Source organism: Chironomus tepperi, unplaced genomic scaffold (assembly GCF_022539635.2).
Source record: "Chironomus tepperi strain 1889 unplaced genomic scaffold, CSIRO-AGI_Ctep_v1 contig_74, whole genome shotgun sequence".
NCBI classification, from domain to species: domain Eukaryota; kingdom Metazoa; phylum Arthropoda; class Insecta; order Diptera; family Chironomidae; genus Chironomus; species Chironomus tepperi.
In genome coordinates, this window is record NW_027226196.1 from 900,720 (window position 1) to 919,019 (window position 18,300).

At 32.5% G+C, this 18,300-nt stretch overlaps 2 protein-coding genes across 3 annotated transcripts in view; both read right to left on the minus strand.

Moving 5' to 3' along the window:
* LOC139085616 (putative uncharacterized protein DDB_G0286901) overlaps positions 1-18,300 on the minus strand; it is a 197,964-nt gene that overhangs the window by 100,340 nt on the left and 79,324 nt on the right. The gene's annotated exons all lie outside the window — the stretch shown is intronic.
* LOC139101056 (odorant receptor 85c-like) lies at positions 153-6,837 on the minus strand (the record flags this gene model as incomplete). Its single annotated transcript, XM_070653924.1, has 3 exons — positions 153-212; positions 276-704; positions 6,778-6,837. Coding segments are annotated over 3 exons (549 nt in total), but the record flags the coding sequence as incomplete, so codon positions are not given.

The window sequence follows — 18,300 nt, forward strand, 5'->3', positions numbered from 1 at the left end:
AAATATAATAATTTATTTTGATATTATTAGAATTTGTACTACTATGGAGAATAGTAAGCTAGACTTCCTATATATTTCAATAGAATAATATATTTTAACAATTAATTTTGAATAATAACGTCAATTGAAAGTCCATTTTTTCCAGGTAGCCATTACTGTTCAGCATAAAGTCGACAAAATACTGTATAGAATGAGTAAGCGTAGCTTAGCACCTATTAAGTGAAAATAATTTTATTAGAATGTCATTTTTTGGGGTAAATTCGTGCGTAACTTGCCGTTGTGAATTGCTTGAGTGTTACATCACCAAACTTCATGATTGTCAGGCATTCAGTCTTTTGTGATCGTTGTATAATGGAAATTAATGCTCTTCTGATCTGAATATCATTTATGTCCTCCCATCCACACTCATAAATCGCATTAACAACACTCTCACTTGCGTCTTTTAACATTTGTCCAAAAAAGCACTGTGCGTATATGAGCAGCAATGTAGCAAAACTCAAGAAAGCTTGCTCAATCAAATCACTGATTCCACTTGAGATTGTGGCATTAAATGCTGTAAAACAGACGCATAACAAATTTGATAGTATGCTGCATAGCAGTGGAAATGAAAATATATTTTCCAATTTATTTTTGATGATGAAAAGCTCATTGTGTCTCTGTATAAGACATTTGGTTTCACGCTTGATCTCATTGATGGTTTTTGACTTTTTCATTAAATTTTGAAAGTCTTTACTCAGAATTTGAAAGTCCTCAGAAAGGACAGTGATGAGAGAGTAAAGAATAAAGTCCCAAAGTGCACATGCTATTATGACATAAGTATATGAAAATAATGTCCAAAAATACGCAAATGGATATAAGTAAATGACCACTTTTTCATCCTCAAATGGACTATTGACTGGAAAAGTCTTTTTTCCTTGAAAAATCAACTCCATCAGTGGTCCAACATTTAAGGAGATAATTACTATAAAAGTATTGTAAATTGTCATATTTTTCATGAATTTGAACCATTTGAGATATTTTAAGTCATCCACAGTGCCTTCATCGTATGACTTTTTCATAATTTCCATCACATCAGCGACTTCCATTTTCTTCATGAAAAATGTGACAAATCTTAAGATGTATCTAGTTACGGACACAGTTGAGCTGAATGCGTTAATCAAGTTCTTAACATCAGCAGCCTGACTGAATAACAGACGCGTAGATAGTCCAAAAAATACTGATAAATTGAGGATTAAAAGAAGATGAAGCACATCCGAGAAGAAAATCTTTAAATTTTCTCTTAAACTTAATTTCCTGCTGTAGTCCCGAAATGTCAAAAATATCAAATTGAAGATTTTTAAACACTTAATGTAATAAAACTGGAAATCAACCACAATTTTGGATTTTCTAGTCACAATTTTAGATTTTTTAGTCATGTTGACTCAAGATCCAAATCACTAATAAAAACTAGTCTGTCGCATAAATGAAGATTTTTTGTAATTAAAAACTTCAAAGTTTTAATTTCTTTGTCTCTTTCTAATTTGATGGCAATACATTTTTTTATTGCACTGAGAGAATTCAAAGCTGCTTCTTGTAACGTTTTGAACAGAGTTGGTAAGATTTTGGAGTAGTAGACTCTAAAAGTGGTAAAAAATTGCTTAACTGGAATCAGGACTATATCAGAAGCTCCTCAATATGGAAACTCATTAACAAGCTCTTGTGGTCAGCATTGTGGGAATCCATGTCATATCGACAACACTCTATGTGATGATTAAGAGATCAAACCCACGTCCTCACGAAAGAGCGATACAGACATCCGTTCTGTTGCCTAATTTCTCAGTCACAGAGGTATAACTTAAATAGAATTGACTGACAGAATAGCCTATACTACTACATACTTCCTTGACTGGGGCGTACGAGGGCCCATTGCCGCGCGTAGGGAACTCTATCCTTCGAAACCTTCTATAGAATATCCTATACATTGCTCGATAATACAGATTCCACTCTGTTCGGTTCACACCAAACTTTATGTTTGATCTACTTTTAATCATAGTCGAATCAAAATTTTGGGTTTTTCAAAGGTTTTTCTTTATATATTTCATGCCACAAAAATATAAAATTCTTAGAATAATTTTAATTTTCCCGCTTGAAAGTTTTTTTTTAAAGTTGGTTTTTGTATATTTGAAAAGTTTTTAACCTGTTTTGACCTTGTCTTGTCAAACTTTAAGTTGAACCGTACTTGAACGACAAGTTTATTTTCAATTTTAATAGCTGTATTTAAAGTAATTAAAGAGAAGATTACAAATTTCTAGAAGATAATAAAGAAACATTGAAAATATCTGATTCCCAAATTGCAAAGCTTTCAGGCAGCTTACACAAGAATCAAGAACAATCAAGACTCGAACTCGACTCGGATTTTGAATGCAAATGATAACTCGAGTCGACTTGACTTAAATTTTACACAGACTTTGTATAAAGTAGGATCGATTCGAGTTGACTTTTCAATCCAAAATCCGAGTTAAATTCGAGCTCCGAGAAAAAGGATTTAAAATTTCCATTCGTCTTCAAATAAGTCACTTAAATAGCTATAACAGGAAAGATCGCATCACAAATATCATACAGCACTATGGAAACAAAGGCTTAGAGCAAAAACAGAATATTTTGAATAATCAGTTCCTAGAATCAAATTAGATAAATTCAGATTTTGAATCAACCATGCTGTGAGATTTTCAATTAGCTGCTTATAATTCAATCTATTATAATCAAATTCAATTTACATACTATCAAATTCATGGAAATCAATTTAATTAAAATCTACAATAGAGTTGTATCCCGAGCAACTCATTGTAGATTACGATGTGTGAAATCTTCTTAGTCAGGCTGTTTTTGATTCATTTTCATGCCGGAAAAGTAAAATTTTCCATCCTGTTCGCGTATGAATGTTGACAAAAATCTCTTCAATACCATAAAATCCACATATTGCATAGGTATTAAAAAATATTTTTTAATTATTATTTCCATTGTTATTATTCCACTAAGTTCAAGCCATGTAAGCCTTTTATTATAACAATATCATAATAGTAAATGTAAAGTATTATAAGCACAAACATGAGACATTGTTTTACATGTTTTTATGCCCAAGCAACTTCCATTAGTGAGAAAAGATTTAGTTTCAACATTAAATTAATCGGATTAGGTTGGTAACTACATACATTTTCAACTCAATGTTCATATTCATTCGTTTTTGTGTGTTTATAGAATTTCCATAAGCATATGAGATATGAAAATTTAATGAATGAAAAGTGTCTTCATATTTGGTAGAGATGGCATGGTAACATTTGATGACTAAAGATGAGGAAAATGGAATTAAGATCGGTAGATTGGTGGATGAAATGGTGGATTTTTGGTATGAAATTTGTTTGTCTTCTTGGAGATGAAGACTAAGAAAATCTATTCAATTTCAAACTATTGAAGATGCTAATGAGTTCAGTTCTGAGGAATTCATGCTTTTTTTCCATGTTATACACAATTTGGTCATAATGTATGAGTCAAAAAATGGTTCAATTGCTTTTGAATTGGGACAAACCTAGGACAAACCCGAATCGTGCATCTCCCTGTCTCTCTGTCTCCCTGTCTCGTCTCTTTGGACTTCAGTGTCCTTCAGAGCATCCATCATAGTTGATAGGACTCCTAGAGTCAAACTCCAAAACAAAGTTCTTCCAACTCTGCCCAATACCGCAACTATCCCACCCCATTCCAATAATTGACTAAATTTCCAATCAAAAACACACTGACTATTCTCAAAAACAGACACTACCTCCTCCCACATCCCTCCTATGAAATTTTCTTCAGCATTCTTTGAGGTTAGCAGCTGTCGATGATGGTACAATCGTGACATTCATTAATCATCATTTCTGCTGATAATAAAGCTTCACTCCTTTCTATTCTTTCATCACGCCTTGCTTCTTCATCATTTTCATATTTCATGGTGAACAAAAAAAAAATGATTTTTTCTTTAATGTACAGCACATAGAGAATTGCCTCTACCATGTCGTCGCTTATTGAGCAAAACCAATTGTGCTTTTTATATATTTTTTTTTGGAAAATGTTCTTTGAGGTTTTGCTTCTTCTTATTCAACTAAGAAAACATTCACGTTCGTTCGTATTTATTTATTTTTCCTCAAAGCTATAAAATAGCTGATAAGCAACGAGTACAATGGATGCAAAAACAGGAAAAAAGGGAACATTTTTAAACAGTTTTTCAATAGTTTCTTGTGAAAAGAGAGGAGGAATTATGGATAGAAAGGGGTGTATTAAGGGTGGGGGTTGTGATTAGATTGAGGACGAGCTGACTATTCATTATTGAATTTGAGATGATTTTGAGCTTTATATGAGCCATCCTACAACCCTTACAGACAAAGAACTTGTTCCAAGAGCTTGGTAAACTTCAATATGCTAGCTGACTCTCGCAAGCTTGCTTTACTTAAACATACTAGTTGAGCATGCTTGCGAGTGTTACTTTCAGTTTTGTCTGCTTTTGAGAGTAAGTTCTTGGCCTGTTAGGGCACACTGCAGTAAATTTTTTTTTTCATCGGACCAAAACCAGCCTGGATAGTGTCCTCAGGACACTTCCACGTCTTGCTATCAACGTGGCAACATATCGGTACTTTAGCGACTATATTGTGCAGCATGGGTCTTTTTTTAAGAAGAATATTGTAGCTGGGACTCACTTCATACTAGCCATAATGGAGAGAAAGACTCCAAAGAATGGAGAAAATGACTAACATAATCCTAGCTCCTCCCTTGTCTTGAGGTCTTCAAGATCAACACAAAGAGAAAAGGAAGAAGAAAAAGGTAAAAAATAAATGGAAAATCCATTCATAAATTTTCATATGGAATGGGAATAAAAATTTATATTAATCAGGATTAGTGGATGAACAAAAAAAAAAGGGAATAAAAAGATGAATATGAAAATTTATAGCAAAAATGTGCTTCATCATTGTACGGTAATGTAGCGATAAGGTGAATGGATATAACATTATTATTATCATGCACGAGAAAATTTTACAGCTAGAATTATACACCGATGCATGATTGTTGTATCCGCAAAAATTCATTAATGGTCAAAAATGTTTACTCATTATAGACGCATTAGCATATACAATTTTGAGAGCTTAAGCTAAAAAGTTCTGGAGCTCTTACTGTGACCCAAATGACACAACCCAAACACATATGGGATGTATGTACATTATCTACCTGTGGATGTCGTCATTGTGATACCTCTGATATTAAAAAAAAACGTGTATAATGGGAATACAGTCACAATAAAAGGAGTGAACAAGAGTATAGAAAAAAAAAGTATTCAGAATAATCCTTTCATTTTGGATTTATGTCTATGGGAACAGCTTTTGTGATGATATAACGGATAATCGCTGAATGGAGATTGAACAAAACATTTACTTTTTTTTTTACTGTGTAATTTTTACAGTACGAAAATAATTTTTTTTTTACAAGCCCGTGCACATAAATTTCCCATAAATCCTTCACGTGAATTTTTTTGAGCTACTTTAAATGAGGAATTTCAAGGGTTTTTTACTTGAATTGTTGGGATGATGGGTGGATAGAATTTCTAGATGTTAAACAATTTTGAGACATATTTTTGATGAATTCTTTGAGAATTTTTTTGTTTGTCAAATTTTTAATTAGCAAGGGATGAGTACTTTGATGCTTCTAAAGAGGACTGTAGCGTACATTAGAGTTGGTGTCCTGAAAGGCACGTGAGTTGAGTATGTTGGAAAATAGTATTCTTGTGGCATTGACATAGGACCGGATTTTGACTGAAAATTTGAAAATTTACTTGAAGCCAGTTTACGCCAGCCTGAAGACACAATTCTTTGTCTTTTTACACCGTATGCTCAGAATCTTGAGTATCTAGTTCAAGTCAAGCAACTATCTTAAGCAAGAATAGTAAAACGCAGCTGTGGTTTGAAGGACCGACGTACAACTCGGTGGAAGGGCATTAGCAAGCATCAACTGTCATGAGCTACAGAAGATATAAGCAGATTGACTCAAACATCTATGTTAACTGTCATCCTGAATGCCATAAAAACACCAAATGTCATTTGATTGAAAAATATACGAAAATCCTTCAGAAAACCTCTCTGAAATCCTCATAAAATCCCTAATTTACCCATTCATATCACTTGCTAATCTCTTCCACAATTTGATCCTTTTACCTTACCTTAAATCCCCATCCCCTGAACAAACTAATTTTCTAATTTAATTTGATTGTTTTGCAAGTTTTGTGAACCAGAAATCAATTAAAATTTTCATTTTCATTTACATTTTCAATCCGAAAACCTAATATATATGTACATAACCGGTATAAAGGAAGAAGGAAGCGACAAACAAAATCTCATTACATAAATATATTTATGCTCATTCACTGAGAAATTTTAAATTAATTGGCAATGTTTATAAAACTATGAAATATATTGCGTAAGCATGTTTAGATGCTTGTACAATTACCTTTCATCCTTAATATTGTTACTTATTCAGTCATATGCTGGAGCTAAAAATAGGAAATTCTTCGAGAATGCTTTCAGACTTTTTCAAGTTGTTTACGGTTAAGATAGATAGAAAATTTTAGTTTATGTATATAAATTCACTTAATTTAATGGTATTTTCTCTGACTAAGGCACACAAAAAAAAATAAGCAGCAGCATTCACCTTCTTCTGTTTGCGAAAACTTTAACAACAAGTATTGTGTAGAACTACTTCAGTCTACACAAAACACACGAAACTTTTCTGTATAGTAGAAAAAAAAACTTTTTTTTTTTTGTTCTGGTTTACTCGTATGTATAGTGAAGAGGATAATGAAGTGGGCCCAAAGTTTCAGATTACAATTTTTGTGGTTCTACAGCGGAATTATGGAGCTAATGGATTTTATAATTCCTTATGCCCCTTTTGTGTGTATTTACATTGTTTATTTTGTGTACGTATGCACACAACTATGGCGATGGTGGAAATTTCTCATGGGTGATAAGATGGAGCAACAACTAGGATAGTTTTTTTTTTTTGGAATGTGAAACAAAGGATTTAAGTTTTTGTTTTACTTTTGAGTTTGCCAATGGAATTTGAAATTTTGGAAGGATTTTAGGAGAAGATGCAGAAATTATCAATTAATTGAAGCGAGCTTCAGCTTATTGAGGAACAAAAGAACTGATACAGAGGATGTAAAGCTTTTGGATTAAAGGAAGCAAAATTTCTGCATTAAAAGAAGCGAACGTCAGCATCAAAAGAAGCAGAAACAATATATCAAAAGAAGCAATACTTTTGCGTCAAAAAAAGCAATACTTTTGCATCAAAAGAAGCAATACTTTCGCATCAAAAGGAACAAAGCTTTTGCATTAAAAGAAGACCACTTTGGTCATCAAATAAGACTAGATTTTAGCATCAAAAGAAGCAAATTTTAGCATCAAAATTGAATTAAATAATGTCAAACTTCAAATGAAACAGATTTTTAGCTTTATAAGCAGCAACGTTTTTGCAATAAAGGAACCGAAGCTTTTGAATCAAAAGAAGCAAACCTCAGCATCAATTTCCTTAACATCAAACAAAGTAGATCTTTCGCTTTAAAAGAAGCAAAAAATATTTGCATCAGAAGAAGCAAACTTCAATATAAGTTTAAGAATCAAATCTTTTGCATCAAAAGAAGCAAACTATAAACATCAAATGAAAATACATTTCTGCATCAAAAGAAGCAAACTTCAACATTCCCAGAAGCAACCCTTTCGCATCATAATTCAAACCAAAACTAACCCACCCCTTGACACTCAACTTAAAATGTCATAATTTCCCTCCGTTTCAGTTCTTTCTTGTAAGTAAACTTCTTTTTTTGTTTACTCATTAAGTAAAATTTATATCATAAAATTATAGATAATCTGTGACACACACAACAACAACAAAAAATGAGAACTCTCTCATTATAATACGTTAAGCGCATCACAAACAAAAGGGAAAAAGGAGAATGTTGGAATGGGATAAAATAATTTATTGTCTCGAGATGAGAACAATGGGTAGCAAATTTGTCTATGATACTTTTTGTCCTACACCTGAGTCTCACACTCACACCTACCTTTTTTTCTAGTGCTCATTGTGGATGTAGACGAATAATAGAGTCAACAATGTATTAGCAAAAATTAATAAATAAAATTTTATAGGAGTATGGAAAATTTTTGGTATTTGAAAATTTATATTAGATTAGAGCACCATTATTTTGACACATTTATTACTCGGTCCATAAATCATCATGATAAAAAAAAAAATTTACGCTCCCACATAACACACATACGTGAGTGAATATGATTGTAGTTTTTCAGGGGATTTTTGGGGTTGTGAGCGCATTTTGTTATATGGAAGTGCAGTTATAATGGATATTGGGAGTTAGCAAGGGGTACTCAGTGATATAGGGGAATCTAGGTACTCGAAGTCTGATTCTGAAGCTGATCGAATGCCAAGAGCAATCTTTCTTGTGCCATTCCATGTTGCCATTAAATGAACCGCTGTCCGAACCCTGAGCCGAAATATACACTTAATAGGATATATTAGGACCCTGTCTGAAGGATGGCAGCCCCACAATCAGGATAAGAATGGTAAGGCTTATAATTTACAATTTCCGAATCCAACATATACAAAGAAAGCAACAGAATGCAAACAGGATTGGACTATCAACAACAACGATTGACTCAGTGATAGATGCAGCTTCACTGACCATGCATGAGATGCCATTGATCGCAATTGATCTAGAAGGAAGCAGCAAAGTCAGTAAGTAAGCTAGAAAATTGCTGTATTGCTATAAAAAAGGGGTCACATCCTGTCCTCAGGTGATACAATTGATGAGTTTCTGAGTATATCATGCAATATATTGTACCAACATTCCTTTGTGAAATCAAGCATTAAACACAAAATAATTCCTAAAATTTTATATCACAATTCGTTGACTTTCATCTTAATAGACCGGACCAAGTAGAGATAACAGCACTTTATTCACAAAATAAAAAACTCAACCGGATATATTTTACATATAGGGTGAAATACTCATTATGTATACACCACCACAAAATTTATGTATATCCATATATGTACCTTTATGTTGGAGATATATAAAAAATTATCAGGGAAAATTTTACACATATTTTTGTAATATTTTAATAAATTACTATTAGGGCAATGAGGCTTTAAAGCAATAAAAGTCAAAAAGTTTATTTTTTTACATTATCCAACATTCACAAAGCAGATTGAGTGAAAATGAAGCATAGAAATTCTATGTTATGTGATTATGACGATTATATGGCTAATTAACTTTTATGGATTTCTGATAATCAAGTGGAAATAGAGGTACTTCATTACTAATCCTATTTGAAGTCAATTTACAGAAATTTATGAGGAAAATTGCAATTAATGTAATTAATTCCAATCAATTGATGGTGAAGATGACTGAATACATTTCTAGGCTGTTTATTTCTCTAGTATTGATTTATGGATCTGCAATGTCAATTTTCATGGTCGATTCTCATTAAACAGTGAGAACAATTTTTTCAACAATCAATATTTAAATCCATAAGGTTGATTAAAAATCATCAGATTTTAATTAAAAATATTTGCATTATTAATTACATTTTAACAAATATTTTATTTAAATTAACGAAAAATAAATTCCTAGAAAAATTCATTATTAAATTACACATTAATCAGGAGTTTTTGACAGCTTGTCATGCACACATGCTTGACGCGTATCGTTAGTCTAAGTTTGATAAGCAGACGTAGTAATTGTGTTGCTATTTTTACATGGTTGTAGTTAGGAAAATCTATATTAAATGCTTGAATGTTGGATTAAATGTTAGAGTTGGGAAGAACAGTCAGAATCCATTTTAGAGCCTAGCTTCAATAGAGTCGAATTACCCAAAATAAGAACATGCAGGCAAAATTCCAAAATATTCAATTTTCGGACTTTATTCGACTCCATAAAGCGACTTAAATGGAGTCCGACTCTGATGGGGCCTGACTCTATTGGGGTCCGACGCTAATGGGGTCCGACTCTAATGGGATTCGACTCTAATAGAGTTTGACTCTAATAGGGTCCGACTACAATGGGATTCGACTCTAAAAAGGTTCGACTTTAATAGGGTCCGACTCTAATAGGGTTCGACTTCATTAGAGTCTAATTCAAATGGAGTCAGACTCCACTAGTCCTTCAGGTGTCCTGTGAACTCTGATTTGTTTATAATGTTCATATATGGCGCATCCGATATGCGTCAAATTGTCTCAACAAGTCAAACAAATCTGAAGTTCTTCTTTGTGTAAATCTGCATGAATAGTCAAATTTTCAAGGAAAACTAAAAATTTATTCAAATTCTTCTATTTTCCCCAATTGACTGTCACTAAGTTCCAACTGATCCGTACCATGTCACTATTCTCCATCTCTAAAGCAACAAATCATGTCAGTCTTCAAGACTGTAACTAAATATCTCCCAAAACACTATTAATTTTCCTCCTTAATCAGGAAAATCACATCCTATGTTCAACATCTTCCTACAATGTATGTTAAGCAATGAATGAAGCATGTCAATCAAGATAAGAATCATACAAAGTACTTCATTTTAAGTCCAACAGATCTATTTCATGTCATCACATCACATTGCTGTATTCATATGGATTAAATTCATTTTCTTCTTTACTTCATTGACATGGAGACAGCATTGATCTAAATGAGCATGTATGATGATATAAAGAAAATAAGTAAATAAATACAATGAAATAAATTTTTTCTCAAGATGAAAATTCAACAAATGAAAATGCTCTAAGAAATGCTCATTTTTCCATGTCTAGAGAGGATTATGTACATACATATATAGAGATTAGATGATGAGGGAGTATGAAAAACGTGTACAACTTGCAATGAAAAAATCTAACATGCAAGATGAGATATCATCACTTCATAGCTTCTAATTGGTAATAGTAAAGCTCTTCAATTTATTTAGCTTGATCTTATCTGATGAGTTGAGGAGTGTTGCTAGTGAATGTTAAGGATTTAGGGGATGATTTGTCGGGATCTAGACGAATGTTATTAGTATTGGAATGTCTAGAGCTTTGCTCGTAGTCTTGTCATATTGACGGCACTCTAGATAGTGATTGAGAGAAGGGGCTCTGGTAGGAATCAAACCCATTCTCGACGACAAAGGATTGTTGCCAATTTCCGGTCTGTTGCCTAATTACTCGACCACAGAGGCTTCACTCTCGCATTAGCAGATTCGTCATTCATATCGACAGCCCTCATAAGTGCGTTGACACTAACGGAGAGATCAGCACTGTTAGGGATTGAGCCCAGAAAGGAGTGATGCAGATTTCCAGTCTATTGCCTAATCAATGGACTACAGAGGCCTTACCGTCGCACTGGTAGATTCGACATATGGCCAGGACTCTAATACACTGATTGAGAGGACGGACTCCGGGAGGAATCGAACCCAAATCATAATCACAAAGGAGTAATGCTGATTTTCGGTCGGTTGTCTAACCAATCATGTACATAGGCCTTACTCTCACACTTGCAGATCCGACTATATATGGTTCGGTACCAAGACTATATTCTACTCAGACACAACAAGTTCATCCTTGTGCTTTCAATTTCAAATTCTTAAGCCTACCAAGAACCCCTAAACCTTCAATAATTCCTTCTTTTCTCATTTTTATTTCACTTTTGTTCACAAATCCGATCCAAAAGCATTCAATGACATATTTATTATACTTTATTGCTCATGACGACAAATTTGTGTCTTATATTTTATCATCAAGACGACAATAATGATAATGATTACGATGACGAAATGAAAATAAGATGATACAATATAAATAGATAATATTTGTGAGATAAATAAAACATGAATGACACATTTTGTGATAGAAATCTTTCATTTCGTTTTCATCACTTTTTTCATCTTATGATGAAAATGAAAAAGTCGACTGATGCTGTTGCTTACTTGCCTGTAATGATACTCTTCGACAAAAGGAATGAAACATGTCTCAAGGGTGGACTTATATAAACATTTATCAACATTTTTCTTCCTTCATGTTTGCTTTCTTACTCAACGACAACAGAAACGCGATTCCTTCCTCATCATCATGTGCTTTTTAGTCGCTGAGCTTTTCTGTACATATACATTTATATATTAAATTGTTTGTATTATGTCCATGAAATATCCATCATTTCCGTTCTCCTTTTTTTTCGCTTCTCTTTCTATGGATACAACAACAACAACAACAATTTCTCTCATTGCTTTCTTAAATCTTCACAAGACACTTTTATATGCTTCCTTTTTTAACGCTAGCTCGTAAAATAATGTGAACAGCAATATCAAAGTATCCTACGCATATACTGTCGCTTTTTTATTATTGTACGATGAACCGTGTATAAAAAAAATATTAAAATTGAAATTATCATAAAGAAACTTTTTGCTTGCTCTTGTCGTGAATAAGATTTTTTCTTATTTCTATATAGGATATTAATATTTAATGTCATTTGACATTTTAATAAAGACGTTATATTGCATAAATGTTAAAGCACATTTCATATATATATTTATTTTTATGATGGATAGGTGATCAAGACTCTCTTTGTCATCTTTTTTTCTGTTGAAATCAGTGTTGTTTGAACTGTTTCGGGGTATGGGACACTTGAGAATACTTTTAGGTACGGTGCAGTTAAATTGAGGTATGGGAAAACACAAATGAAGAAGGGTCCAACAGTTAGTTCTAAAGGCTCTGCTAAGCTTCTTTTATTAACATATTGCGACCAAGATTGGCTGGCAGAAGGAAGTAGAGATGGATCGGTCATACTTTAAGGTAGCATGAAACTGACATTGCGAGATAGGAATTATTTTGGAACGTAAAAGGTAAAAGGAGTGCTGTCAGATGAAAAATCACTTGACATACAACTGTAGAGAAGAAGACAGAGCAACAACACATGATATCAGCACAAGTAGCCATTTTAACCAGGAACAGAAACCTGTCCAACACCCTAACTGACGTCTTATGATTCACAGTTGATCAATAGGAACTAATCAACATCAAATGGATGTTTGGTGGCTAGTAACTGTCAAAAATTGTGGAATATGGCTCCAGATGACCGAAACCTCAACATGTCATGCAAATCATGTCACTTCCAAATATTTCCACAGCACACAGTTTCAACAACACTGCCGTAGATGTTGAAATAAAATCTTAATGGCATAAAAAGGCACAAAAAAATTGATGGAAATAATGCTTGAGTGATGATGATGGAAATTATTGTTGTTTTTCAACCGAGGAATTGAAAATTAGTTGCCCTTATTTGAAATTTAAAAACGAAAAAAACACGGATATAAATTGAAAATTTCATGAATCACGTGATTGAAGAAGGAAAATATCATTTGAAATTCGAATTATTAAATTGTAACAAAACAGGATGTTTTGGTATGGGTGTGTTATGAGAAAATTTAATGCATAAATTTGATATTTTTACGATTGCCATGTGGGGATTTTTTATGTTTTTTGATGATTTATTTAGAAGCAATGCCGATCGACATAAATTCTTCATGGCAGTCATGTGGCCACTACATGTCGTCGAAGTGGATGCCATATTTATGTTGCTGTCACATGTCATTCAAGAGACTGTCACATGTGATTCATGTGGCTGCCACATGTCATTCAAGTGACTGCGACATGTCATTCAAGTGACTGCCACATGTCATTCAAGTGACTGCTGTATGTCATTCAAGTGATCATTCAAGCCAAATGTCATTCAAGAGACTGTCACATGTCATTCAAGTGACTGCCACATGTCATTCAAGTGACTGCCACTTTTCATTCAAGAGACTGTCACATGTCATTCAAGTGGCTGCCACATTTAATTCATGTCATTCAAGTGACTGCCACATGTGATTCATGTCATTCAAGTGACTGCCATGAAGAACTTGTACCGATCGGAACTAAATATCAAATTGAACCAATTTTATAGATCAAGCATGCCATCCTCATCTTTTCCTTATTTTATCATCACAACCAAACCATCCACATCCATCTCAATAGAAAATTAAATGCTTAATTTCCGCTCAAAAGTGCCAACTCAAAACCAAATCCCCAAATCTCCGTAAAAACTTGTCTAAAATATCACTCAATGAACTGTAGATGGGAATATATATATATATTTTTGGACATCCCATTGTTCTACTTGATTGAGGACGGAGATTGAATTTTCTGTCACTTCTGTACACAAAAGCTTCTATTTTTATGAAATGAGGACAGACATATTCTACAGATTTTCTTATTACAATACAGACAATTTTAACAAATGAAGTCACTTACCAAGAACTTTTAGCTTCTTTTTTTACTCTAAATGAATTTTCTCTGTTCATGAACAAACTTTTTTCTTTGTCAGCATGAAAGTTCAAAGGAAAAAAGTAAATGACTTTGCCGGAAAAAAGGTCAAAAACATCCCAAAAGATAGCTGGAGATGCCGCCATTATCAGTCTATTGACTTTTCATTATCCAATCGAGAAAACCTTTCACATATTATTTTATGTCAAAATTCAATGAAATGAAAGAAAAGCAGAAATCCACATTTCTAGTAAATTAAATCATTTGTGATGTGACACACAAAAAGTTCTTTTTTCATTTGTTGTTGGATAAGGGATGGATTTGGGATGGTGATTATGAGGGTTAGTCAAATTTTGATGTTTTATGGATACCGGTCAAACTAATGTGGGGGTTTTGGTGTCTGTCTCTGTACATAATCTAATCATAGTCTGTGCATAACATACTCTGTATATAACATGGACTGTCCTTAGCAAAGTCATGAGAATTCGATGAATAGAGCTTCACTTACAAATAAGCAGCGAAAAAGCGGTAATGGTCAAGTAGTTAGAGCGTCGGACCACCGTTCTAACAACCCGGGTTCAATCTCAGGGAAAGTTTAGTTGGATTCGGATGCTTTTTTGCTGTCCTAGTCACAAAACTCAGTATCGCAAAATTAAGATGAGTCAATTTGATTATTTTTCAATAGACTTCAAGATCACTTAACTATTTTCGAGTAGGCTCAAATTGAAATTATTTTTTCAGGTCGATTACAAGTCGATTCGTAATCAATAAAGGAGTATTGAAGCCAAATTCGTTAGAAGCTGGTAGACTTCAATATATTCTGAATATCACAAGTCGGATAATCGATCCAAAATCTAACACTAGGTTGCATGCCTTTGAATTTAATTTGATTTGGTAACAAGTGGGAGACAAGCCGGTCTGGGGTTGGATTTTTGAAAAATTAATCAATATGTGCTATTTGAGAAATGAGACTTAAGTCCTTATTTTTCTGAACAGATCAATTGTGATCTATGTATTCTCTCTTAAATATAGTCTGTCAGCTCTATTGCTTGCTATCGTTGACCAGTTCTCAAAACCATGAAGGGTCAAAGTTACAACATTAAATTTCATGGTCAAAAACCTGATATTAGTACTTAGACACCAAAAGTACTAGTTACTCTTCAGCATTGCCTACCCAAATTCTCAAAACTATATTTATATCCATGCTTCCTACAAAGAATTTTACATGCCCCCCCACAAGAACCTTCCAACTACAATCCATATTGTGGTACGTCAACCGCTTATTCACTTTGTGTAAAAAGAAAATGAAGCTTGAAAATTCACATGAAAATGTGTTGGGTAAGGTAGAATCAAAAGATAGCAGCAAAGAAAAAAAGGAATAAAATACACAAAAAAAAGAAAGCAAAAAAATAAATCAGAATGAAATGAGAAAAGAATATTGAGTTTCTCGCTTGATTTGACACGTAACAAAGGAAAGATTTTACACGATAAAATGAGAAAATAAATGAAGTTTGATAAGAACAGGCATACATAATTATTTATGAGTCCCAAAGTTGATTTGATTCTTCTACTTCCGCAATACAAAATAAATATTTTTTTTTTCGATAAAGTCCAATTGTTATTTCTCAATAGAATTGTATCTTTTGGTATGCTTGTAAATGAAGATTTAAGTAAAAAAAAAAGGAAATGGAAAGGTTTATCATCCGAAAAACATTAGATACATTCAGGTTCTATGTCTGTATATATCTCTGCGGTATTTTCAGTTATTGGATTTTTTTTCATTTTCATATCCCCACAAAAATGAATTTTGGATTATGAATTTTTCATAGGTTGTGCATGGTTATGGTATATAAGGTTACTGGCATTTATTGATTACAAAATCAATCATAGATCAAAGAGAAAATGCTGAATTTCAATGAACTAAGGGATTCGGGTTTACCGTTACTATGGAAAAAAAAATATGATTATGTTTACTCTCTCTTACTTCCGGCGGGAGTGGATGGAGAGATGCAAAAAAAATATTTTATTGTTGGGGTTTCTTTTTGGAACACAAAAAAGGTAAGGAAAATGAGCAATATTCTGTAATCTTGGATGATTGAGTTAATAAAAATTTGATGTTATTAAGTTAACAATGGGTTCAGTGGAATCTGTTGATGGGAATTTGATAAAAAAAAACTTTTTTTGGGTCTGTTTTGTGATTATTTTGCTTCTGTGATTTTTGGATGATGAAAGGGGACTCTTGGGGATTTTTGGGAGTGAAAGGGATTATTGTGACTTGATGAGAGATTTATTCAAAAATGTTGAAATAATTTTGAATTTAAAACATTCTTAAAATTCATATTTAAATTTGAAAATTTTCAAAAATTTAGCTTTTAAAATTCTAAAAATTCAAATTTAATCTTTAAAAATTTCAAAAATTCAAATTAAACTTTCAAAAATCCTTAAAATTTAAATTTCTCTTTTAAAATTTCAAAAACTCAAATTAAACTTTCAAAAAATCCTAAAATTTCAAATTTAATTTTCATAAAAAATCAAATAAAATTTTAAAATTCTGAAAATTTAAATTTAAGTTTCAAGATTCTTAAAATTCAAATTTAAGCTTCCAAAATTTTAAAATTGAAACTTAATTTCTAAATTCTATAACTCTAAAACTAATTTTCAAAAAATTTTATATTTAAATTACAAAATTCTAAAAAGTTAAAATTAATTTTAAAGTTTAAAAATTCACATTTATTTTCAAATTTCCAAAATGCGCTCTTAAACTCCCTTTCAAAACCAACTTTCCATCGTCAATATTATTTTCTCGCCCCATAAAATCCTTTTTCTATTATTTTTCACAATTGCACTTTGAGTACTTTTGCCTCATCACGTAATCCCTTACAAAGAACTCAACATCCACAATTTTTATATCTCTTTGATATTCAAATTAATAAAAAATTGAATGCCTGAATTCGTTTCCGAACTCAGATAATTTTTACGAGATATCATTATTTTTCATTTGCATCAGGTACGAGGAAAAAGAAATAAAAGGAACGAGATTAATGTTAAATATATATTCACAGTTTCCCTCCTGTTGAGAGCTCGAAAAATTTTCATAAAATTTAATTTATTCCACAAGCAGTCGGCAATTATACATAAATCATTGTCATTTTAATTTTGTATGTGTAACTAAGGTAAAATCACCCCGTTTATATCCGCCCTCCTCATTGGAGCAAATTTACATCGTAATTTTACTGAAATAAATTTTCAAGCCACCCACTTTACCCAGCCTAGCAATAGAATTTAATGATGATGTTTTTTTAAGGGTTGATTAGACCCCGCTCAGTGGTGATTTAATTTCCTTCCAAATTAATCAAAAAAACATTTTACGTTTTAAGCATTCGAAGCTCAAAAGGATCATTACATAAATTAAAACCTGTACACAACGCCCACACAATAAAATAGAACCAATTTTTTTTCTCAAATTTTTTAATTGTCTAAACTTTTTCGTATTGTTTAATATCATAAAAGTATAATCTTAATGTCTGTTTTTTCTAAAGCTTTCTCGCTCGCTTTCATTTATGCTTTTTATGTCATTTTGTTATGGCAAAAGTTTGTTCTATCACATTATACATCATCTTCTATTTTGTATGCTTCTGATGTCTAGCGACGATTAAAGTTCTTTTTCTCATTTAGTTTTTTTTGTGTTGTGTGTGTATATCCCGAGTTACAAAAGGCGTAGAGAGTTTAAACAGACGAGTAGTTGCTGTAATGTTGTCCTTTATTTCAACTGCCATCATATGACGTAGGCATTTGCGATTTAGGCAATCACAGTTCAACAAAGGACGACATCTTTCATCAAAATCTCCTAAAACCCTCGAATCACCCTCCCATCCCCATAATGAGATCCTAATATGGTTTCTAGAGAGG